Source organism: Notechis scutatus, chromosome 4, assembly GCF_049901735.1.
Source record: "Notechis scutatus isolate UNSWTSFEM ecotype Mainland chromosome 4, rNotScu1.2, whole genome shotgun sequence".
In the NCBI taxonomy this organism is placed as follows: domain Eukaryota; kingdom Metazoa; phylum Chordata; class Lepidosauria; order Squamata; family Elapidae; genus Notechis; species Notechis scutatus.
Window position 1 is genome coordinate 46,854,023 of NC_142012.1, and position 27,388 is coordinate 46,881,410.

At 34.9% G+C, this 27,388-nt stretch overlaps 1 protein-coding gene across 1 annotated transcript; it reads left to right on the forward strand.

Moving 5' to 3' along the window:
• Positions 1-462: 462 nt before the first annotated feature.
• HPGD (15-hydroxyprostaglandin dehydrogenase) lies at positions 463-21,562 on the forward strand. Its single transcript, XM_026667206.2, has 7 exons — positions 463-931; positions 1,969-2,092; positions 8,495-8,601; positions 10,861-10,957; positions 17,941-18,017; positions 19,264-19,427; positions 21,015-21,562. Exons 1-7 carry the CDS (start codon positions 839-841, stop codon positions 21,130-21,132), a joined length of 780 nt encoding a protein of 259 aa, XP_026522991.2. The 5' UTR covers positions 463-838; the 3' UTR covers positions 21,133-21,562.
• Positions 21,563-27,388: the final 5,826 nt, after the last annotated feature.

Sequence of the window (27,388 nt, forward strand, 5' to 3'; positions counted from 1 at the left end):
CTTCTCTGTTTCAGGATCAAAATAAGATTTCTGAAAAGTTGGCATCCTGCATATGTATAAATTTTACTGATGGCCACAATGCTGTACCAGAGCTATGCTACAGCTATCAATCAGTAGTCTAACTTTACTTTTAGTGGTTATAATTTGATTCAGATGTCACTTTCCATGGTCAGCCACATAATTTCCTAATGGATTGATATCAGCATGAATTTTAAACCACAAAGAGCTGGCTCTAATTTTTTTCAGGGACTATTTAATCTATTCCTTGCTTTATCATACACTTTTTATTAACAATTGGAGATGGTCCCGGCCATGATCCTTCTGCATGTTCTTTCATTTTTAGGGCCCTTCGTCTTAATACAAATGCCTTCTTTCAAAGCTTTGTCCTAACCAGACGGGCCATTCCTGACTGGAGGGCAGGAATAGCCTGAGGCATGTGTTGGATCATCAAAATGAGGCGTAGGAAGAGCGAGATGAAATGGGAAGGGGACGGGACGACAAAGATAGGCTGCTGCTTTATCTCCGGAAAGAAACAAAACGCAGAGGCTGACAACACGAAATTCAGCCTGGGGACAGCCAGCCGGACAATCACCAGAAGGGGAAGCCGCGTGTGGAGGTGGAGGAAGGGAGGGACAAAGGGAGGCAACTTCAGTGCAGGTGACACCAAGTTCGGCTTGCGCGGGTCGGATTCAGTTTTCCTTCAGACCTCCGAGCCTGGAGGCTGTGGGGAGGGAGGTTAATACCAGCAGCAGAAGGAAATCGCCGGAGCGGCCGCGCAGCTCTGAGCGACAGGGAGCCGGTGACGACCCTCGTGGACGAAAGTGCAGAGGGAAGCAAAATGCACCTGAAGGACAAAGTGGCTCTGGTCACTGGGGCAGCTCAGGGCATAGGCAAAGCCTTCGTCGAAGCACTGCTGGAAAAGGGCTGCAAGGTAAGAGAGCCAGCCGTGGACTGCTCGAGTACCCGTGGGGGTGGCGGGTTGGAAGGGGGGAGGCAGAAAAAACTCGCGGTCACTGGCAGACAGTCCACCCCTGCGTTGCTTGCCTTCTCCCCCGCGCTGTGGAGCAATGATAGAAGTTCCTCTCGGAGTTCGCAGGATCGAAGTGGCTCCTCCTTTTTCTTGAACATGCAAGTATCTCGGAGCTATTGGCTTTTGTCTCTCTCCAGTACTACGAGCTCTGCAGCTGCTCTCTCGCTCTCTCTCTCTCTCTGTGTGTGTGTGTGTGTGTGTAGAGGGAGGGACGGAGGTAGAGCGGGTTAGAAGCGACTGAATGGATGGTACTAGTTTCAAAGTGCAGCATATTTGTTGATATGTGCGGGTAAAATCTTCCTTTAATTCTCTTTCGAGAGCGGTCAACATAAAACATATTACTGTGCTTTCCTGGGCCTATCTGAAATAGGATTTGGTGTTTGTAGTCACAGTTTCTAATTTTAAAATATTTTAACATGCATTGATAAAAATAGGCATGCATGTTTTCTCCAAATGTCTGAAAACACTACTGTTCCCTATAGATACGCTGGTAATGTATTCCATGTGCACTTAATGCCATGCTAAATTCAACTGCCTGGCTGTCAGGACATTTTATATTCCTGCCTGGCTGTCAGGACATTTTATATTCCTTCATTTTTTTTTATGTTGTAAAATCTAGAATTTCTAGGGAGTGACACATTTCAAACAGTTGAAATTTACTTAGCCTCCCTTTGAAATGCCTAAGATTTATGTCCTCAAATAAGTTATATAATGCAAAATGGTTAGGTAATGTGCTTCCAATTTCTACCACATTTGTTTCATATAAAGCTACATATTTATACAAATGTAGATATTATATCAACTAATCACTACTCTAAAACAGCTCTTCTTTCTTTCTCTGTTTTATGTCTATGAAAGGTACAACTTATTTTTCCGTCTTCTATGTCAGGATATGCACCTAATTTTATAGGTCTGTGTGGAACACTCCTTTTTCCTAGGTGGCACTTGTGGATCTGAATGCAGATGCAGGCAAAGCCAGCAAGGATGCCTTTGATAAGCAGCACAATCCACAGAGAACTGTTTTCATTCCTTGTGATGTTTCAAATGAAGAAAAACTTAAAGGTTAGAAGTTTTCCAAAAAGTTTTTTAATGCCCTATTTTAAATGCCATGCAGCTGAAATAATAATGAGCCTTGTTCCCCATCTAGCCAAACAGATATGTGTTGTTACTTTGGTATGCAAATACAGTCTGTTACCTTAATATGCGTGGGGAAAATGCTGAAATCTCCTGCCATTGGAAAACCTATTTATGATAAATATTTTTTGCTAAAAGGTCCAAAATTTATATGCAGCTGATAGATGATAATCAAACTGAACAGGTCAGAACCTTGAAATATTTAGCAGTATGATTTTATGTCCAGTATACATGGAGGTGGCATTAGAGCGTGATACAGGGATAGTAAGAAGTTGTGCCATGGCAGCATTAAAATTCTGTACAGTAAGAAGATCATATAGATTTGCAGCCTTAAGTATATTCTGCAAAAAACAAAAGAAAGGGGATAGAGGGAGAAAGAGATGAGGGCTGGGGCTGGGAGCTAGAATTTCAAACAATTAGAAAGAATGCAATCTAAATTCTAAACAGTATTTTAAGGATGTTCCCAATGCAAATGTATTTAAAAAAACCCACCAAAATAGGCCAGGAAAACCCAGGACCTTATTGAAATGGATGACTAAAATTACTGTTTGATAGTACCATTTGTCCTGTCCTTGTACAATATTTTGGGATAATTACTAATTTTCCTGGAACAAACTAATAGAGATAACTCAGCTAAGTATGGTTTTACTCTACTGCATGGTGAATCTACACCATACATCACAAATGACATGCCATGTCATTTTTGATGACATGACTAGAAGCCCTGCAAATTTTAGAGGTATGTGGAAACAGTGCCTGCTTGTGTGACTTCCAGAGGCTCTGGAGGCTGCAGAGACCACGTCAAATTCTTGTGGAAACTCTGCAGACTCCAAAATGCATGTTAAATTCTCACACAATTTTTAGAGTCTCTAAAAAGGCTACACTATATTGTGCTTTCTGAAGCATCCAAAAAGCAAGACCATTTTCCAAAGTTCCAGGCCTCCTGAGACCCAGAACTGACTTGGGTAGGCATTTTTGTCTGAGAGATGAAGACAAATAAAAAAATATTTACAATTATGTAAGTGTTTATTTAATTTCATTATCCAAAGCAATTCTTTGTTATGAAGTACAATAACAAAGCGACAATAACAAAGTGTAGGATTTGTGTTTCTGAACCTAGGCAAAGATTCATGATACAATTCATGATTCATGATACAAATATCAAGATTATCATGATACAATAACCTGTTGGACTTAGGAAAGTTAACATGTGTATGTACTAAAGAATAATAAGCTAATATAGTAAATGGTATAAAATAATGTAGAACAGAATTGTAGAGCTCAAGTCTTTGCAACTTTCCAGAAGGCTACAAAAATTGGGGTCATCCTCATTCCATGGGTATGTTGTTGCACAAAATGGGAGACCAGTAGAGACTTACAGGTACATGCTTGGTAGGTGAGCAGTCTACCCATTATCTGGCTGTCTGATTAATTAGACAGAATTATCTGGAAAAGATGGTATTTTAGATAATCAGACACTGAGCCTTGTAGAGTTTTATACATGATGACCAGCATCTGAATTGCACTCCCAAAAAACAGTGTATTTTAGATCAGTTAAAGCTTCTGGATGATTCTGAAATTCAAACCCTTGTTACTACAAATGGCAGTAATCTTTGCAAATGTGATAGGCTTGTTTTAAGTGGCTCCTGATCCAGATTTCACTATAACTGGCAGAAACATTAAAGCAAGGACTCCCTGGCCATGTCTCCTACCTACTCAGGATCTATGAACCCAGAAGGAAGTCCATATTTTGAGGAAGAGAAAGAGAAGGATGTACAGCCCAATGAGACAAGATTCTCTTATTAAAGCCAATCTCAATAAATGTAGATCCGGGCTCCATAGGTTAAAGTTGAAGTTTATTTCCTACTCTGATTTACCAAGTGAAGCTGACAATACACCACTCTGAACCTAATAAATGACCTTACCCAAGTGAACAGGAAAAAGAATGAAGCTCATAAAATCTCATAACAATTAGTGCAAAGGCCAACCTCTTCCTTCCCCTATTGGCTGAACTGCCTACTTAGGACAGAGCAGAACCATGTGCTAAAATAATGCTTCCAACTTCCAACCATTGCAATCCACCCAAAAGTATACTATGATGAACAGTATCAAAAATTGCTAAGAGATCTAGAAAGAAGATAGTTGTGTGCCCTCTTCACCTAATTCCTGTTGGAGTTCATCTATGACAGTTATCAGTGCATTTTCTGCTTCATTCCAGAGTTGAATCCAGATTGCCCTAGTTCTAGATTATATTCTCCAAAGCTCTCTGAAAGATAGTTTACCCTTTTCTCAGCAATCTTGCGAAGAAGTAGAATGTAGATGTAACTAAATTTATTCCATTTCCATGGTTGGACATTTTGCAGAAATGCTAGAATTTCATTGTCTCTCAAGCAAGTTTTATGTACAGGATGGATCCATTGCATTGGACTCTCATTGGCTCTCTTTTCTAGGCATATGGGCCAGGATTCAATGTACAAGTGACAGAATAAAGATCAAACATAATTTTGTATATCCCATTGGGATCCACATGCTCAAGAATCTCCTACTGTAGATGTGATTACAAGAGTTATCTCCTGTCATCTTAACAGATTCCATCCACCTTGCTTCCATCTTGGAATGAAATCAAATAATTTTCTTCATGAAATGTTTGGACTGACAACTGACATTTATATTCAGTTGTTATACCAGACCATTCTTCCCTAAAAGGGTCTCTTCACACACTTGTTTTCCTAAAATTCCTCAGAGAAATAAGGAGCTGCTCAGGAGCAATGGGCGAGGAAAGACTAGTGAGGAGCAATTGTATCAAGCAACCTAGTCAACTTTATGTTCTGAATCTAACAAGGCATCCTATAGAACGCTGCCTCAGATTGCTGGGTAAATCTACAAATGGCATTTGGAAGTATTTGAGATCTGTCAGCAGTCTTAATCAGAACCTTCTCATGAATAGGTTAGTGATTCCAGTTAACCCCAGTATCAATTTCTTGTCAGTCCTTTAGTATGAAAGATTCAAAGGAGCACATTATTTGGATCAATGTTTTCTATGGAGCTGATAAGTTTGAAATAGATAATCAAATTCTAGGGATGAGTATTGTTCCTGTTAGTGAGGCTTCCAGTCTGGGGCATCATATGTAAAAGTTCTATAAAAGCCTGTAAAATAAAATAAAATAGCCTTTCTAGTAAAGTTTTATTCTTTGTAATAATGTGTAAAGTAGTTGTCCAGATATATCTGCACCAGTAGGCAGTAGAGAGAAAATGATATATGTTTTGAATGGTGAACATATGAAACTTCACTAAAACACAGACATATTTTATTACTTACTAATCATAAATTGAAATATTTTCTATGTCAATATGCAATTATAGTTTCTAGAAAGAAGTTTGCAACTAACCAGAATGTATAAGTGCAAATTGTGAAATATTAGCAATATTGACTTATGTCAATAACCAATATAGGTTATTTTTGAATTTTGGATCAAAGTTTGTGTATGAATTAAAAACTCTTCAAATACAATCTTTTCCTAATCTAGTACTACGATGAACATTGACTTTTAAATGTTATTGTTGCATAATATTTATTCATAAAGAAGAGACCATTTCATTCAAAGAAGTTTTTTTAGGATTTGGTAGCTATAGCATAAAAGTTGTATTTTCCCTTTTACCTATCCCTTTGTCTCTACTTCTCAAACTACATTTGAATTTCTTCCAGTTTTAAAAATGGTTTAAAGCATAATTTGGCAGCTCTGTAAATTGCAGAGGAGGGAAGGAATCAGCTTTGCTGACAACTGGATGACTTATGATTTTAAACCTATTACACTTAGCAATGCCAGTGGCTTCGATGGATATTTTTTTAGATCCGGAAGTATAAGAATAATGTATTCTCATGAAAAACTACTTAAAGCAAAGATGAAAGAGCTGAAATACATTTAGCCAAGAAGCTTTCCTTGAACCATTTAGTCTGAATCTTCTTTTTAAAAGTTACAATTCTAATCATTTGTACTACTTATCTTTCTGAGAAAACCTTTGCAAACAGTTTCCAGAGGAATAACTATTAATCTGCTGGAGAAAAAACAAGACACATATTTTGTATATAATTTGTAATATAAGGACAGTTTATTTTTATTGGCTTATAAAAAGTATTTGTGAAAATGGAAAAACATTTTAAAGGTTTCTCAACAGAGACAATGAGCACTTAAAATTAAGCCTCAAGTTTACCACCACTTATCTTCCTTTAGAGATCCTAATGTCAGTTTTGTGACATATAGAGAAAAAATAATAATGCTCATTTTCTCAACATAATCCATACTTTAATAATGCTTTACTATGTCCTCTTTACCCACAGTTTTCTAAGTCAAATATCCCCAATGATGTTTCTTTCAGTTCCCATTCAGCTTCATCATTTTGGTTCCTTTTCTGAGCCTTTTCACCTAAATTGTAAACATATTGCAAACTAGGAATTTGTCAATCTGTCCAGCCAGGTTTTCTTCAGCTTTCATATTTCCAGTTTAAGTACAGAGAAGCATTTTTCATACTTCCTCTAATATTTAGGTGCTTGTGTATTTTTAAAAAAGCAGTGGACTCTTGAGGATATTTTCTATAATTGAATTATAACTTATTTCAAATCAAATATTTTTTCTGCCATACTTTAATAAGACCCAAAATTGCTGGCAATACTCTAAGAAATTCATTCCATGTATTCGTGTGAAGACATTTTAGTATTTATATTTTTAACCTTTTTTCATGATTTTCTGTCTGGGATTTGCCTTCCCCAGTAGTTACACAATGAACCAATATTTTCACTGAGATTTTACTACTGTCCCCAACTCCCTCTTCTGGTTAGTCACAAACAGTTAATCCATTAACATTAGACTTTATTCCTGAAATAAAAGTCACACAGTTATTTTAATACCCTTTCTGAATATATAGGAACTTATTTTACTTTTTTACTTTTTCACCTTTAAATCAAACCTAGGGCATAAATAAAATACTTCTCTTCCACTATTATGGAAGACATAAGTTTTCTTCCAAATGAATTCAGCAAGGTAATATTTAGTATGTATTACCTTAAATAGTACAATATTTATTTATTTGTATCTGGTCTTTATTATTTTTACAAATAACTCAAGGTGGCGAACATATCCAGCATACCTTCCTCCTATTTTCCCAACAACAACCCTGTGAAGTGAGTAGGGCTGAGAGAATGACTGGCCCAGAGTCATAGCTAAGGCTAAGGCTAGAATTCACAGTGTCCCACTTTCTAGCATGGTGAGTTAACTATTAGACCAAACTGGCTGCCTAATATCTAATAAATAGCATTTTAATCCTGTCACACACTTCAACTAATTCCTTGCAATCTCTGCATTCATTCTTGCATTTTACTCTTTGCTACTGTAACAGCTAGAGCAATCTTCTGTCATCAGATGTAGATGTGATCTTCACACTTAAGGAGTTTGCACAAGTTTAAGCTTCTTAAGCAAACCTTAACTGCTCCTTAAGCAAACCATCCTTGCATTTTAGCATTTCTTCGGTTGAATTGTTAGACATGCAGCATTAGCATTTTTCAACGTTTTCATGTTTGTGACATCTTTCTCACTGACATCTTTCTTGAATACTAATATTTTTAACATCTTCTATTTCATTCTTTGTTATATCACCAAATATCTAACTGGTGTTTCTAAAATCCTGCTCCTAGCATTCCCTCATTTCAGTACATACAGCTTCTTTCACTTCTTTCTTCCAAGTTTCATTTTTTATGCTTTCCACTAGTTAATCTGGATGTATTAGTTTGTCACTTGACTCCTTAAAGACTGTCTAGGACTTCTGGTAGAGTAATATCTTTGCCACACAGAAGTAGTTTGGGTTAAGCTCCATTGTATTTATATGTAGAGATAACACCAACACATCCACACACACAATACATACATTTCTTTTGGGGCTAATCAGCTGAATCATAGAAAAAGAGTGAGAAGTAATAACTTAAGGTAACTAAAAAGTAATATGAGAAAAGAAAATGAACTCTATTCCTTACTTTACATCCAAATATATTCACAACAGTTTTTTTTATAACTTTCTATCTTTGCAAACCATTTTTGCTTTGACCACATCCATTCACCAATGTGGATAAATAACACATCTATATATATATATATATATTAGGGTATGCATTCCATTGATAAAAGTTAAACCAATATATATGATGAATGATTTGAAAAATCATACTTATAACTGTATCACTGTGGATTCACTTAGTTAAAGCAAAATTATAGTTCTGATGGTATTGTCATCAATCATTACATATTATTCTATGGAAATAAAAATCAAATTTCCTTACAGATGCATTTAAGAAAACAATTCAACATTTTGGACATCTGGATATTTTAGTCAATAATGCTGGAGTAAATGATGAAATGAACTGGGAAAACACAGTTCAAATCAACTTGGTAAGTCTAATACATACTATATTTTTAAAAGGAAAAAAAGAAAAACAGGTGTAGTTAAAAATTTAGAGAAAAAAATGTAACCTTTTTGTGGATTTTTTTTTTAACTTCCAAGTATATATAAAATTAATAATTAGATTTGCTATTTTTTCTGCAAGCATGTTTCTGAAACAACTTTTGAGTTTGGATGTCTGCGAACAGCTGAATATTTTTATATTAGTCAAGCTTCCTAAACTCTTAGTTTTCATGTAGAAACCTATTGAAAACTATTCTAGAGTTGGATTAACAAATCTGATCACTTTTTATTAATATGAAATTAATGTGCTGATACATTAATTTTACCTTATTTCACTAGGAAAAACAATTTAAGAAATTTACTCAGGTCATCTTGGCTTTGGTCTCTAAACCAACAAGCTCACCTAGCTCCGAGTATTTTTTATTTTATTTTATTTGGTCCTTTTTTTGTTAAAACCAGAAAAGACTGGATTTCTGAATGAGTAAAAGAGAGAGAGGGAGAGAGGGAGGAAGAGAGAGGAAGATGCAACATTTTCAAAAGACGTTTTGCATTTCCTTTTTTCTGTAGCTGACAGAATGAATATCCCAAGATTACTCATCTGGCTTTGTGCTTAAGAAGGAATTAGAATTCATGTGTCCATGTCTCTTGCTTGGCTCCTTAAGTTTTACACCAAACTAGCTTAATAAGATTAATTGAACATACAATAAACATAACATAAAATTAATTTTATGATTAAAATAGAGTCCATCTGGATTCTAATCAAAACATTCATCCTAAACTCACACTTGCTTTAACATGTTTTTTAAAAATAAAATGATAAAATAGTTTGTTAACAAAACTTTTGGTGCAAACCTGGCATTATTTTATTTTTGCTTTATTAAAATTCCTGACTGCAGCTAGAAGACCTCCCTCCTCTACCACTCCAAAGATCTAGTTATCATGAATGTTTTAAATCTTCCTTAAGAGTCCAATATAATTATCTCCCTCTTCTGTGCTAGGAATAAATGCCAGAAATAACTTCAAAGTATACATAATAAGTGGCGTGCAAAAGCGCACAATTGTGCCTACCATCCCTGTCCTATTGTCACCAATTATTAGTTCCTATTTCATGTATTTAAACTTATATTTATTCTTATTTCTATTATATTGTAAGCATTTGACAAAATAAATAAATAATATAATATAATATAATTAATACATTAGATACATGCCATATCAGCAGCAATCATGATAAATGTCACTATGCTACCTATTTGTCTAAGAGTCCCTTTCCCAAGACAAACACCTCAAGTGTTATATCACTGCAATATAGTATTACTTGCAAAATACTGCTAACATGTTTAACAGTGGAAGCATGTTTGTTTTCTTCTTCCTTTTAATAAAGTACAGGAAGCTGTACCTAGCAATACATACATACATACATACATACATACATATCTTCATACCTAAACAGTGCTGACAGTTGACTTATATATGTCTGCTCCTCCCAATACATACATGCTTTTGCTTGCCTATTATTGCTATTGCTATTTATTATGACAAATTATAATTGCATCAGAAGGATTATCCAATCCATCCAAAATGATTGGTGAGAGAATATTATACTGTTTGATGACTAACTACAAAGAGTTCTTTCATGTCTATTGTTAAGAAAAAACTGGCTCAGAAGTAGTCATTATACTACTGGCTCAAGAATGTCAGCAGAGGGAATAAAAAGTATGATGGATTAAATAATTAATCATAAAATAATATACAAAGTGTGATACGTTGAATCACTAACATTTCAAAATAACTTCTTCAATACATGCTTGATTTTAGCTGCATTTCCATCTGTTGATTTTTTTTCTGTGTGATCTCCCCAATCATGAAACTATTCAGCTTTGACTGAAACAAATATTATAGCATAAAAGTGATAATAGTCTTCAAGACTATTTTAGTTACTCATCACAAGGAACTATGGCTTTAAATGAAAAAACAACATGTGGTCACAGTGTGGAAACATGGGGGGAAATTGATAAAAAAGTTTGAAACTCCTACATGATAATTACAAGTGCCTTGGCATTTTGAAAGGTGTGGAGCTCATCAATAGTTAGTTGGCAGATGTAAAAAATGCGGGTCACAAAAGAGAAAATAAGCATTGGAAAACAATTCTTAAAATTATTCAAGATGTACAGTGAAACATTATTTTTTAAAACAACTATAAGAATGAAATATACCTGATAACTCTTTTGTATTTTCTACATCAGATTTCAGTGATTAGAGGAACATATATTGGACTAGAGTACATGAAAACTGAAAATGGTGGAAGTGGAGGGGTTATTATTAATACAGCATCATTAGCAGGTAAAAATATATATTTATATCATATTTTTAAGGGCATGAGCTTTTCCATCACATTTAATTCCCAAACACATCGTAAAATCTACATCCAAACCATTGTAAGCATCTATGGCAGCATTAAAACCAGGGGTGGGATTCTACAGGTTCGCACCTATTTGCTAGAACCGGTTGTTAACATCGCAAGCAGTTCAGAGAACCAGTTGTTAGAAGAAATTACTGGCCTAATCCTATAAGGAAGGCAGGAAGGAAACATTTTGGTGTTGCTTACAGAAACTGCCTCTCCGTTAACCCTTATTACATTCTTGGCAGGACTAGACTTCCTGTCTCAGGAACTTCTCTGGAATTTTTTTCCCCTCCTTTGCTGGTACTTTGCTTGTGTGGAGGGACCATTCAAAGTTACAATGGTACTGGAAAAAAAAAGACTTATGACCATTTTTCACACTTACGACTGTTGCAGCAACCCCACAGTCATTAGAGGCCAGGCGAGGAGATGCATACCTCAATGTGAGTAATATTGAGTTGGCCACGCCCAGCCAATAACATGACCACCAAGCCATGTCCAACCAATCACATGACCACCAAGCCATGCCCACCAACTTAGCCACACCCACAGAACCGGTTGTTAAAAAAATTGAATCCCACCCCTGATTAAAACCAGCAATAATTAAGATTTGGGGTGGGGGGCTCTAATTCAGCCTCTTTTCTGATGCTTTTTCTAATATAGTTTAGGCAGGCTGGTAAGTTCCATTACCAGCTATTATGCATTTAGCTGGCCCTTATTTGTGAAATTATGAAGCATGGAAAAGCAATATTATTTAGTCTGTATACCCAGAATTTCAGGTTGTGTGACTTTACATTTATTGATTTGATTTGTGTATATAATATATTTAGATTTCAGCAAGGCATTTGACAAGGTAGACCACAAGCTACTTCTTAGTAAGCTAGAAAAAAGTGGAATAGATAGCATCACCACTAGGTGGACTTGCAACTGGCTGACAAACTACTCAACTTAGTGGATCTAAGTCTACATGGAGGGAAGTAAGCAGTGGGGTGCCACAAGGTTCCGTCTTAGGCCCAGTACTCTTCAATATCTTCATTAATGACTTAGATGAGGGAATAGAAGGGGAACTTACCAAATTTGCAGATGATACTAAGCTGGCAGGAATAGCTAAACACCCAAGAACATAGGCTCAAGATCCAGATGGATCTTGACAGACTAGAATACTGGGCCGTATCTAACAAAATGAAATTCAATGTAGAGAAAAGTAAAGTCCTACACATAGGCAAGAAAAACCAAAAGTACACAGGTGAAAACAGGCTCAATAGCAGTAACTGTGAGAGGGATCTTAGTGGACAACCAGCTAAATATGAGCCAGCAGTGTGCAGCAGCAGCCAAAAAAGCTAATGCAATGCTAAGTTGTATTAACAGAGGGATACAATCAAGATCAAGGGAGGTACTAATACCACTCTATAAAGCCTTAGTAAGACCACACCTAGAGTACTGCATCCAGTTTTGGTCAACACATTATAAAAAATGATGTTGAGACTCTAGAAAAAGTACAAAGAAGAGCAACCAGGATGATTAGGGGACTGGAGCTTAGAACATACGATGAACGGTTACAGGAACTGGGCTTGGCTAGTCTAGTGAAGAGAAGGACCAGGGGAGACATGATAGCGGTCTTCCAATATTTGAGGGGCTGCCACAGGGAGGAAGGGGTCAATCTATTTTCTAAAGTGCCTATAGGCCAGACAAGGAATAATGGATTGAAACTGAACAAGGATAAATTTAACCTGGAAATAAGGAGAAACTTTCTGACAGTGAGAACAATCAACCAATGGAACAGCTTGCCCTCGGAACTTGTGGGAGCACCATCAGTTGAGACTTTCAAGAAGAGATTGGACTGCCAATTGTCAAAAATGATGTAGGGTCTCCCACTTGGGCGGGGGGTTGGACTAGATGACCTACAAGATCTCTTCCAACCCTGATTATTTGTTATCTTTGTGTTGCTCATTCATCTGTGGGCATCTCATCTCTGGGAAACTTACAAACATTAAAAAACTATAAGCATTAAAATGATAAAACAATACGTAATCATAAAGATAATTTACAGTCAAAAGATGGGGAGGAGAAGAGAGCACCAAGTACACTAGAAGAGGTAGGAGGCTTTTCTTAACCAATAGGCACTTCCAGAGAAGTGCGCTGCTGTTGGGGCCTGAGACCAACTGGCAAACCAGGTTCTCAGACCCTTACATGGGTGGTTCTCACCTTGGGGGCAGGGGGGGGGATGTACACTGTTGCAAAGGGCAAGAGGCTTGGCAGAAAAGCTTTTCTCTTGGACCCCGCCACCCAAAATTCCCTGACCAACCCCCACAGCATGAACCAATCCCATTTGGGTGAGACGGTTCCTCAGATAGCCTCTATCATATTTTCTTATCTTCTCCTGCAGCAGTTAATAATAACATATTCTTGCTCTTGGCCAAGCATTTCTTTCTGATTTATTAGTCCTTCTTTGTTTCTCTGAATCTTGACTTCTGTTAGAGATTACTTACGCATATCCAAAGATAATTGTTGTGGAAAATATGCTTGTAAAGAAGAAGTTACAGTATTATGGGATTAAAGATATGACACAATAGAACATTTCAAATCATTAAAAGATTTTAGGGAGGAAATATGGTTTTCTGATTGCTAGGTTTATGCAGAGCTTCAATAGATTTCCATATCCAAATTATGAAATCTCCTAGCTGTCTAATTGTTAGGTATGCTTTGTTTCATAAATTTATAATAGTGATAGTGAGAGCAGAATATACAGTTTAATAAAAGAATACTATTATAAAAAGGTTTTGTTTTTATCCAAATGATGCACAAATTTGAGTGATGAGATTTCCTGATATTCACACAGACTGTAATGGTAATGTGAAACACCTCAGCAGATGGGTTGTAAGATAAGCTGGATATGGAACAGCCAGATAAGAGACACAATAGCCCACAGTTGCAAAATTGGCGGGGAAATGTGATCAGAAGGGGCTCCTCCTGTAAACAAGCAAGCAAGAAAATTGTACTTTCAGACTTGCAAGATTCTATTGATGTACAGTAGTTTTACAATAAAGTAGAATTAGCTTACCTGGTTATGTTTCCTGTCTGGTCTTCCTGACATACAGTTAGACTCTTGCAAATTAATATCCATATACCTGCAATAAATTCTGTTGAGGTCAATGGCATTATTTTGAGTATACATAAATAAGATTCTGCATTAGGATATGAAGTGCAAAGAGAGCTGAAAAACCTTATTTTTTATCATTATGCTTCCTGACTTTTGAATGAGGTATTATTTAAAGCTTGAGAACGTGTGACTATTAAACATTATTATTTCCACTTCAAGTAAACAAGGGAAGTTATACTATTAAAGGAAAACCATACATAAATACAAAAAAACTAATAATACCAGCAACAGAGCAGTGAACAGGATATGGTTTAGTCAAGACATTTTAGAAGAGAATAACAATCAACAAGTCAAGAAAAATAAATGTTGGTCTGAAAAAAGGACAGGGATTATTTTTTCCAATTCTCCTTTCTTCAAGGATAATTTTTAAGATGATTCATTGTTCAATAGCCATTTCCAAATGTGTGTCTTCTAGGATAAAGACTTACAGAAAGTAAAATCCAGAATCTTCAAGGAAAAAGATTACTGTATCGATCAAACTTGAATGATCTATTTTTGCTTAATATTTCTGTTACCAAATACCATCACTTTTGTTTTTCCGTAGTTAATACTCAGTTTCTGTACTTTAGTGGTTTGACAATCTGATCAGCATTGTTTTAAATACGTTATCCTCAAAAATAAAGTAATAACCAGCATGCATCAAAGTCATGGTTCTATAACCATTAAATAGTAGAGAACAGAAATAGCATAAAGTTTATTTAGGAAAAAACAAAAATGCTATCAATAAATAGTCCCATAGAAGTCTTTTATTTTTATCAAAGGAGACTGATGATGGCCAGTTATCATTTTGTCAATATATTGTAGTGCATTACTAATGAAAACTTCACAAGGTAGCCACAAATTTTTGTATACCAATGCCTTTCCTATAATCTGATACAGATACAGATACAGATAATCAGAGTTGGAAGGGACCTTGTAGGTCATCTAGTCCAACCCCCCGCCCAAGCGGGAGACCCTACACCATTTCTGACAAATGGCAGTCCAATCTCTTCTTGAAAATCTCAACTGATGGCGCTCCCACAACTTCTGAGGGCAAGCTGTTCCATTGGTTGATGGTTCTCACTGTCAGAAAGTTTCTCCTTGTTTCCAGGTTAAATCTCTCCTTGTTCAGTTTCCATCCATTATTCCTTGTCTGGCCTACAAGAGCTTTAGAAAATAGATTGACCCCTTCCTCCCTGTGGCAGCCCCTCAAATATTGGAAGACCGCTATCATGTTTCCCCTGGTCCTTTACTAGACTAGCCAAGCCCAGTTCCTGCAACCGTTCATTGTATGTTTTAACCTCCTAATCATCCTGATTGCTCTTCTCTGTACTTTTTCTAGCGTCTCAACATCTTTTTTATAATGTGGTGACCAAAATTGGATGCAGTACTCTAGGTGTGGTCTTACTAAGGCTTTATAGAGTGGGATTAGTACTTCCCTTGATCTTGACTGTATCCCTCTGTTAATACAATTTAGGATTGCATTAGCTTTTTTGGCGGTGGCTGCACACTGCTGGCTCATATTCTATCTATCTATCTATCTATCTATCTATCTATCTATCTATCTATCATCTATCTATCTATCTATCAACTGAATAAATTGTTTATTTTAATTCAGAAAGCGTATCAAAGAAATGTTCTGTTAGGACAGAGGTCTTCAAACTTGGCAACTTTAAGACTTGGGGTCTTCAATCCCCAGAATTCCACAGCCAGCCATGCTGAAGTTGAAGTCTACCAGTCTTAAAGTTGCCAAGTGTAGACACCTCTGTTTTAGGATGAACATTCTGTTACAATGATAAATAATGATCAGTTGTATTATGATTTTTCTGGAATCCTGTCTGCTCTTAATAGAATTTAAAAGAACTGCTGATCATAAAGTTTGGGGGAAATATTCATAAATATTATTAATCAATAAAACTTACTTATATATTGGAAAATAATAACCCTTTTTCTAGTCAGAGAAATGGACTTTATCACTCAGATTTTTTTCAAAAGACTTAAAAGAAAAGAAAACTATCATCGGGTGCTGAGCCTGAAGGCACTGTAAGACTTCATTCTTTGTTTTCCTCCAGAGCAGTCTAACAATTAGGTATTTGCTCCCTGATTCCAGTACTGTGGACATCTTGGATTGTTTTAAGAAAAGGATATGCTGTTAGACAACCTTGAGGGAAATTACAGATTAATTAGATTATTAAGAAGCATCAGATATAGAATTCTACTGAAAGTTGAACATTTGGAACAAACATACTGCATTATTATGACATCAGTTGCTAGAACAGCCTGTCACTTTTCTTTTGTTTTATGAAGAGTCCAGGTTCTTTCTGTTCAAGATGTCCTTGAATTCAGCAGGTTTTAATTATATTGACAATAACTATGAGCAAAGTTAACCTGAGTCCTGAAATTCCTCATACCCTTGCATTTTTGTTAGACTTCCTTTCTTTATGTAAACCTTTTTGAGAAGATGGACAATAGTAAAGTTAGCATAGAATTTAGCGTAGCATAGCAAATTTGGCTCAAACTTATTTCCAATTAAGGCCAAAATCCCATTTGAGATAATGTTCAGAGTAGGGCCTTCCATATTGTAATATAATGTAGAGCAAGATACAATTAGAAAAAGGCATGAAGTGATAGCTGTCTTCTATATTGCCTGTATCAAAGAGGCAGATTCGAGAGAGAGAGAGAAAAAATGACAACATTCCTCATTGTATCTAATACATATATTACAAACCCATAATTAGAAATAAAAAGTTTGCTCCAGTTTTGCTTAATTAATGAAAAGTTGGCCTTATTGTAATTTGAAACAGTTTTCATTTTATTTTCAATGAATCAATGATTTTCTAGCTAATGATAGACATGGGGAATATATCAGCAGGATCAAAACTTATAAAGTGTATTTTGTACAGATGTAACTGGGATTAAACTAATTCAGGACATATTTTACAAGGAAAAGCATGAAGCTCTTATCTAACAGCTCCTCATATAAAACTGTCCATACGAATCTAGATCAAGCAGCAAAACATGCTTCCCAGCATTTTACATGTGTGAATTGCTATGGTAGGGAAAATCTACGTAAAGAGGAAGCATTTTTCTTTTTCATTACTTTACTTTATCTTTTTCATTACTTTACTTTATCTGTTTCTACTTCTGTGATTTTCCTACAAAGTTAGCATTAATGTGATTGCTTTTATATTGTAATACTATTCTTCTATTCATTGATGTTTTAGGGCTGTTTTTTACAATTAATCAATTAAAGTTAGATATCTATACACAATTTGCAGAAAATACTGTCATTCTTTAAAGTATAAATGAGATTTTGGAAAAATAATTCTTGTGAAATAAAAGTAAAATCATAGCATTAGAGCCGTGTTTCTCCTCTACTTCTCACATGAATGATACATTTTTGAAACATTCTTCATAATTGCTTTTTTGAATGATGATAATATAGGAAAAATAAGCAAGAAGTGGTAGTCAAAATGGCTGTAGAGCTTAAGATTCAGATTCAGTCTCCAAAAGGCATTGGAAAAGATCTGTCTATTTTAAAATATTGCATACGGGTGTCATATTTATGTTCCAACATTTTTTAGAAATCAAATCCAAAGTACTGAAGAATGCTACCTTTAACAAAAATGAATAATTTTTAATCCTATTTTTTAGCCCCTAACTATTGTCAATTCATAGAATAATATAAAGAAACCATGTAGTTTTACAGTTTTCTTCATTTTTTTCCTAATAATTACATTAAAATTCTTTTTAAATCCCTGATTATTATTTCTTTTACCATTAAAGGGCTGTGGCCAGTTGCATACCAACCAGTGTATTCTGCTTCAAAGCATGGAGTAATTGGATTTACACGTTCAGTGGCTGTGAGTATAACTAGTGGGGAAAAAAGTCTTGCTCTCTTCTTGATAAATCCCATGTTTCCATTTCCTTCACACAAACTCACCTATACAATCACACACATGTACACACACCCAATTCAGATTTGATTAACTGAAGATTTTCTGAGGTTCTTGTTAAAATAAAATCAGTATTAAGAACAAGCTTTTCCTTTGGCAGGAACATAACTCACAAGTGATGTGTGTGTGTGTGTGTGTGTGTGTGTGTGTGTGTAAGAGAGCGAGAAAGGGTGCAAGAGAGCATATCGATAAAAAACAGAGTGCAAAACCAGAAGGATCAGTAGAATCCCACCAAATGTAGGATTATAGTATGTCAACAGTCAGTGTTGGTCCATTGCAAATAGATAAAAAAAGATAAAAACTGTAACAGTGTTTATTTTGCTAGGGTAAACATTTACAAGTGCAATTACTGTAGCTATGAAATAAAGAGATGTGTATTGCTTAGAAGAAAGGTTATGAAAGTACGGAACAAAATATTACAAGTGTAGGACATCGTGCTGACAACAAAGGTCATGGTTTCCTGGTTGTAATATGTGGTTGTGAAAGATGGATCCTTAGAAAGAATGAAAAAAGAAGAACTGATGCCTTTGAATTTTTTGTATTATCCTGGATCACAAAGAAAGCAAATCTTCAGTAAGTGATGAAGTAAAACTAGACTGCTTACTGGGTTAATAAAGCTGAGGTTTACCTATTTTATATGCATAAAGTAAAGGCATGGCTCAATGGAAATTACATTACATTCACATTATGCTTCTAAAAATTGAAGGCAATTGGGAAAAGGCCACAGAAGTCTATGTGGTTCTATATAATCATTGATGACAGAAATATGAGCTTAGAAACAGTTACTGATAGAAACTCCTGGAGAAATGAAGTCCTTTGAATCAAAAGAATCAGGAGTGACTAAAACCCTATACAGTAACAGCACAAAAATATAAATGATTAAAAATATGGTTATGTTTGGCTTGAATGAAACAGTATTTGTAAATTCAGTAGACAATATAAATTTAGGAACTGTTTTGTATTTTATATAAGATATATAAAATTGTTTATTCTTCTGATGTTTCCTACTGTGCTCAGCATGGTTTCCTACATGTTTGTTTAATGTTCCTTTGAATTAAAGATGCCAGAGACAGAACCTGATATTTTTTCCATATAAAGAATGTTTCTTACCATATCTCAACAATAGTACATAATATAGTTTCCTGTTTTGCAGCTGGCTGCTAGAGCAAAAAATTATGGTGTACGAATAAATGCGATCTGTCCTGGTTTTGTCAATACACCAATTCTTCATACCGCTTTCCAGGAAGAACATATGGGTTTATATTATTCATTCAAAGAAGAAATAAAACATAAGATGGAATTCTATGGCATTTTGGAGTGAGTACAAATTATGCAGTTCTACTTAATGTCTTAATGCAGTTTGATGAGAAGTATATATTTCCATAGTGGTGCCAAGAAGACAATGTGGACATGTCCATACAGTTGCAGGCTATCTATATTGATTCCAAGGGAATTTTTATTTTACTTCTGCTTGGCTGTCTTAAAGTATTTACATGCATGACAGGGTCCTTTTAAAGCAACTAAACCAGCACCTGGGGTAATATAGCTTAACTAAGGGGCTTTGTATTCACCTGCCAGTTATTAAATCATAGTCCATAAAATTCAAACCAAGCATATATATATATTGTTTGTTTGTTTAGTTTAATATTTTTTATGAGCTCAACTGTTGCATTTTCTACATTAGCTTTTTCTTGGAATGTCCTTGGTTCAAATGGTGTTTTCCATTTTTTCAAATTCATTTGAAAAGTATCATGATTTTAAAAAGAATAAGAGGAAATTAATAGAAATACGGAACTTATACTTGGAATACATCTTTAAATTGAAGATTAGATTAAGCGATTGCAACTTCAGATGCTCATACATAACAGGTTATGTGTGTGAGAGGTATAGCTTTGACAAATTCTTAAAAATAGTATACTTAGCACCACCCTTACATATGATTCCTTCAATAGCCACAATAAACCAAAGAGCAAACAATACATATTAAGCAATGTAAGATTGCTTATTTACAAGGTCACTTTATATAACAATCTTGTATTTTTGCAGACTTAGCTAAAGTCAGGAAATCCACAAAGCATATTACCATTAAAGTGTATTGCTTTCACTACATATAATAAATATATACTCAGATGGGAAAAGTTGGAGGCCTAAAATAGTTACAAATTTTCTGGTATATCCAATATCATTTAGTCTTCACAACACCTTGAATAGGATTGTATATACAATCAAAATTGAGTGCAAAATTTCTGTTGCTAAGCAAGACATTTGTTAAGTGAGCTTTGTCCCATTTTACAGCTTTGGTTGCGACAGTTGTTAAATGAATCACTGCAGTTGTTAAAGTAGCACAATTGCTAAGTGAATCTGGCTTCCCTATTGACTTTGCTTGTCAGAAGGTTACAAAAGGTTATCACATGACTATCATAAATATGAACCAGTTGTCAAACATCCAAATTTTGATCACGTGATCATGGCAATGCTGCAAGGTTGTAAGTGTGAAAAATGGTCATTATTCACATTTTTCAGTGGCATTGTAACTTTGAATGGTTACTAACCAAATGATTGTGAGGACTACCTGCAATTGTTTCAGATGAATGAGTGAGATATGTATAAGCTTTTATTTCGACTCTTGCAAGGTCCCAGAGACAATATCAGAATATGTTATCTAGTATTAAAAGTACTATATGATTTGTCATATAAAATATCTGCTTTATTATCATTATGATAGAAAAATGAATAGAAATAATTTAGATCAAACTATTATTTAACTAACTGGTCCTCAAGTATATTTATCCTCGCAAAGACAAATTTGTTTCTTTTCCCTTTTAATAGTTTAGAAAATATGAAATGATTTCTAATATTTATAGTCAGCCTTGTCTAATTTGTGTCATATGAATTTATTTGTAGCCCATCACTAATTGCTGAAGGACTGATAAAAATCCTTGAAGATGATTCATTAAATGGAGAAATTATGAAGATTACAAAACAAGGAATTAATTTTCATGAATATTGTCCAACGCCATAAAAATAAGCCTTACTATTTTTCCTGGAATAGTTCATAATATTTCCTTCCCTAAACTCACCAATACTAAATTGTTAGAAGAAAATCTTGGTAATGTTAACACTTCATTTCAACATGAAAACTTTTGCCAATATGTGAAGGATTTTTGATATTAGAAATTACTTATATTTTCATCAATTAATGTTTCAAATGCTGTAAAAATATACTATGTAATTTTAATTGTGAAAAGTACAGTTATAAATATGTTTAGCAACTGATGGCTTAGTTAATTTAGAGTTTTTATAGATTTAAGATAAGAAAAATAACATTAAACACTCTGTTATTCATAAATTAATCCAAGCAGCATGACAGAATTTCAGGATCTGATTTACATAGTACAGGATTGTATATTTAAGATTTCATTCAAATTAAATAATTTTATCTTTGTAATGCATTTTACTAAGTCTTTCCCCCCATTTGTACGACATATTTAACAGTATATACTGTAGTTATTTAGTTTGAACCTACCAAAAAATATTCGCTCATGCTAAATGTAAGGTTGTTATCTAGTTACATTAAAATAGAACTCATAATTTATTTCACCTTTCTCACAAAATACATTTGCACTCGAAAAGCAAACGAACAAAACTAGCTTTTTCTGTGAGTGAGTGATTTCCGCTGGCAGAATGACTCAACACAAAATTTTAAACATTTGGAATGTTAAATTACAAATATTTTTACTTATTCTTGTGGCTTCAAGTTAGTTTTTATTCTTGATTACTAGGCTAGCCCTTGCACTTTCATTGGCAAGATTTTTTTGAAGTGGCTTGCCACTGCTTTCTTTCAAGAGCTTTGAGAGGGTGATTGGCTCAAGATTACACTCCTGGTTTCATGCCTGGGGGTGGTTTGCTAGAATTTGTGGTCACCCAGTTTCTAGCCTGATGCCTTAACCACTACGTATAAAATGTGTATGATAAATATGTGTTTTAACGATACATAGAAACAATAGGCTACAATCTAGACACCTGTAGAACTCATATCAATACATATTTAATAGAGATATATCTATACTTATAAAATAATAAACATTACTTAAGAGAGGGTAAATAATCCAAAATCAAATAACTGTATAACTTGCATATTTAACATTGAAAAGAGATCAACCAGAACATTCATGTTTCTTGAAAATATTTCAGAAATTTATTTAAGAATTTATTTATTGGAGTTCTATTCCAATTTTTTTTTCCAGCAATCAAGACAGTTTAGAGTGATTAAAAGGGAGCATACAGCTACAGATTCACTAAGAGAAGCCCTGAGTAGGATATTCAAAAATTGTGCTTCTGACAACAGCAGGGATGGTAATCTTCAAAGGGCCTTTTTTGTGATTTCAATAGCTTCATGAGATGAAGAAAGTTCTGCAGATGAAGAAAGTTTGAGCCATTCAGAGTGTTAAGGGTCAGCACTAAGACACTGAATACTTCTCAGGACTTTGGAAACAGGTCTTTCATCAGAGGCATCATACAACCATTGTAGTTGCCTGAGGAATTTGGGGAGTTGAAGTTCAGTTTCTGAGGTTGAAAAACACTGTTGTAACTGCTATATTTTGTCTTGATTACAATTTTCAGAAGGTCTTCAAGAACAGAAGGTACACACTATGATTTATTAAGGTAGATTTTATTCATTCATTCATTCATTCATTCAATCATTCAATTTCCATAGCCCCTATATTAGTCAATGACTGGGTGGCTTATAATTCAAAACTATATATTGCAATTGAACTACTAAAAACATTTTAAAACAACAAACAATTAAAAACAATAGAAACATCCAGAATAAATATTCATAGCAGTCAAGGGAACATGCAGGAAGATCGGAACCGCCATAGGAACAAGGAAGAAAGACCCGTCCAAACTCAAGGAAAAGACAACTTACAACAAGAAAGAGTAGAAACATCCCCATACCTCCTACAAGAAGAGAGCCGTATAATTACGAGACAAAAAGCGAGGCAGACTTAAGTAAATGGAGGAAGGAAGTAAAATCCTTTCCATCAACATAAACGGCCTAAATTCAAGAGCTAAAAGGAAGAGGATTCTAAATAAACTAATAAAACAAAACGTTGATATAGTTTGCATACAAGAAACACACATTAGGAAAAGTGAGGAGAAATTTCTAGATTGTCCGAAACTGGGAAAATTATTCACAGCACCAGCAGATGAGCACAAAAAGAAAGGTATTGCAATATATGTGAGAGATGATTTAAAAGCGGAGTTAATCTGGGCGGATCCTGAAGGAAGAACCCTGGTGGTACAAACTTCGATTAATGGCATTACATTTTTACTGGTAGTAATCTATGCCCCAAATGATGATCAAGGTAAATTTTTCAAACATCTTCACCAAAAAATAATAGATTTCGGAAATGGCAATATTTTTCTGATTGGCGATTTTAACTCTATTGCTGACTACCGGAAGGATCATAGTAACATGAGTAAGAATAAAAAAGGAAAAAGAGAATTTTCGAAGCCATGTAAGGATATGATGTACGAACTGAATCTGGTAGATATTTGGAGAAAACTAAACCCAAAAAAAGAACAGTTTACCTTTTACTCTAACCCACACAAAATTTGGACAAGAATAGATATGGCTTGGATAAATGGTGAATTAATTAATGAAATCAAAGATAGCGAAATCTTACCAAACGACTGGGCTGATCACAACCCAATTCAAATAACCTGGAGAGGTAGAAGAAAACCAAAAAGAAGATGGACTCTTAACACTCACTTAATAAAAGAAGAAGAATACACTAATAAATTGAAAGAAGAACTGAACTTCTTCTTAAAAGAAAATAATAATGAACTAACTTCGAAACAAAATATATGGGACACAATGAAGGCATTTATAAGAGGAACAACTATCTCTTACAATGCTATGAGAAATAAAAGAAAGTATGCCCAACAAAGTAACTTACAACAAGAAATTAAGGACTTAGAAACCCAACTACAAAAGAACCCCAAAAATCAAAGAATACAGAATCAGTTAATAACAACTAAACACAATCTAAATTTATTGGAACAAGAAAAAATTGGAGAGTAGTCTGAAAATGACTAAACAAATTTATTTTGAGCACGCAAACAAGCCAGGGAGATGGTTAGCCCACAAACTTAAGAAAATGAAAGAAAAAGATTGATACACCAATTAATGGACGAGAGGGGCAATTTGCAAGAGGAGATAGAGAAGAAAAAAGAGATCACTTTTAAATACTTCAGGAAATTATACAAAAAGGAAGACGTTTGTGAGGACAAAATAATGAAATATCTAGAGGAAGCAAACGAAAAAGCAATTGGAGAGGAAGAGATAGAATTATTAAACAAAAATATAACATGGTCCGAACTGAAGTCAGCAATAGAGAAGCAAAGTAACAATAAAGCGCCAGGACCGGACGGGATACCTGTAGAACTTTACAAAACAATCATAGAACAAATTGGACCACTGATGCTGGAAGTATTCAATGAGGTACTCCTAGCAGCCAAGATGCCGGACTCGTGGAGGGAGCCTTAATTTCGCTGATCCCGAAGGAGGACCTAGACCATAGACTTATTAATAATTATAGACCAATCTCGCTCCTGAATGCAGATTACAAACTATTCTCTTCTATAATAGCTAATAGACTAAAACAGGTTCTAAACACACATATCCATGAAGATCAAAATGGATTTCTCCCATTTCGACAAATTAAGAATAATCTAAGAACAGTGATAGACATTTTAGAATACTATGAAGCCCATCCGGAAAAACAATTTGCTTTTATGTTTTTGGACGCTGAAAAAGCATTCGACAATTTAAATTGGCATTTTTAATTCAAAAAATATACAATATGAACCTTGGCACTAGATTCGAAAACGTCGTCACTACAATTTACCATACTCAACAGGCAAATATTCTAATAAATGGGGAACAAACTGACCCGATAAAAATAGAAAAAGGGGTTAGACAGGGTTGCCCTCTCTCTCCTCTGCTTTTCATATTCGCCTAGAATCTCTTTTGACGTATATTAGGCAAAATTCGAGAATTAGAGGACTGAGGATTAAATCAGAAGAGTACAAAGTACAAGCCTTCGCTGATGATTTGGTTTTTTTTCTGGAGGAGCCTATAGAAAAAGGACATAACTTATTAGAAGAACTAGAACGATTTGGAGAAGTCGCAGGATTTAAAATTAATAGGGGTAAAACGAAATTAATGTCTAAAAATTTAACAGGAGACCAGAATAAAGAACTAGAGACAATAATGGGAATACAGGTGACAAAAAAATTAAATACTTAGGAATTTGGCTTACTCCACAAAGCAAATCATTAAAAGAAAACAACTATGACAAACTTCTCCAACAATCCAAGAAAGATTTAGATTCCTGGAGTACATTACAACTTTCCTTATTGGGCAGGATTGCTCTGATTAAGATGAATATTCTGCCAAAATTTCTATATCTATTCCAGACAATTCCAATCAAATTAAATAAAAATTTTTATGGAATTAAACAAGATAACACTGAAATTTATTTGGCAGGGGAAAAAGCTAGGATTAATGTAAAAGCCCTACAAGATTTGAAAAGCAGAGGAGGGTTAGGCCTGCCAAACTGGGAAGTATATTACAAGGCAGCCACCCTACTATGGATAAAGGAATGGGTGAATTTAACTAACAAAAGAACACTAATATTAGAAGGCCACGATATGCAGAAAGGATGGCATGCCTTTCTGTGGGAAACTGGGAAACCCAGGCAATCATATTTCCATAGGCATCTTATCAGGGACTCTCTATTAACCAATTGGAAAAAGTACGTAAAAATTTTATCTAAAAATACCGATTTGGCTATCTCCAATGGAAGCGATAGTACACCCTAATAATTTGGATATAACTAAAATGATTAAGTACGAAAATTTATTAGACCCACAAGGAAAATTGAAAACCCGACAAGAATTACAAGAGCGAGGATTTAAAATTGATCAGTGGGTGTACCTTCAAATTCATAGTAGATATAAACAAGATATTAAGGAATTTGGAATCTACAATAAATTACAGACTTTAGACAAAATTCTATTAGGATCGAGCAAAAAAAATATATCTAAATTTTACAAACATTTATTAGAAACTGAATTAGAACAAGAAATTGTCAAAGGAAATATGATTGCGTGGAGCAGAAACGTGGGACGGAGCATTACGCTAGCAGAATGGGAAAGGATCTGGAACAGGAACATTAAGATCACGAAATCAGCAGCTTATAAAGAAAACGCATATAAAATGTTTTATAGATGGCACCTGCCCCCTTCGAGATTGGCGAAGATGCACCCCAACACGAGCCCCAATTGTTGGAAATGTCAAAGCATAGAAGGTACCTTCTTCCATTTGTGGTGGTCGTGCAAGGAAACCCAGAAGTACTGGCAAAAATTAGGCGCTGGCTAGAGGAAATAACCAAGGAACAAATAGAGTACAAACCAGAGTCCTTCCTTCTAGGAATTTTCGATAAACAAATACCCAAAAAATCGAAGTATATTGTAATTCATATCTTAACCGCAGCCAGACTGGCATTTGCCCAGTGCTGGAAATTATCTTCCATTCCCTCTGAACATATGGTTATTCAGAAAATTTTACAATGCGCCGAAATGGACAAACTAACCCAAGCACTAAAAAATAAAGAATCCTCATCATATTACAACAATTGGAATCCTTTGTATAATTGGCTAAACCAAAGATAGATCATCTCTAGGAAAATTATGGCCGAGGGCCTCCGAAGCAGAGATAAAGAAAAGCACCGCCGATGATACTTTTGAAGAAGAAAGGATCTTACAGACAGTCACAAAATATGGTTTTATTTTAACTGTTTTCCCTACTCTATCCTTCCCCTCCCTTACTCTTCCATTTCCCCTCTCTTAGGCTTTCCTCTCTTCCCCTCTTGGTCTATGCCAAGGCCTATTTTTCTTTTTGTTGTACATAATTTGTAGTTGTGTTGTTCTTTTAAAGGTAAAACTAATAAAGTATTTTTCCAAAAAAAAAAAAAAAAGATATTTTATTTATTTATTTGATTTGTCAATCGCTTACAAAATAATAGGTATAAGTATATACATAGTTATGAATACATGAAATGGGTACATATAAGAAAAATAAAAGAAACAATAGGACAGGGACGGTAGGCACGTTGGTGCGCTTATGCACGCCCCCTACAGACCTCTTAGGAAAGGTGTGAGGTCAATAGTAGACAGTTTAAGGTTTTTGGGGTTTGGGGAAGAAACCA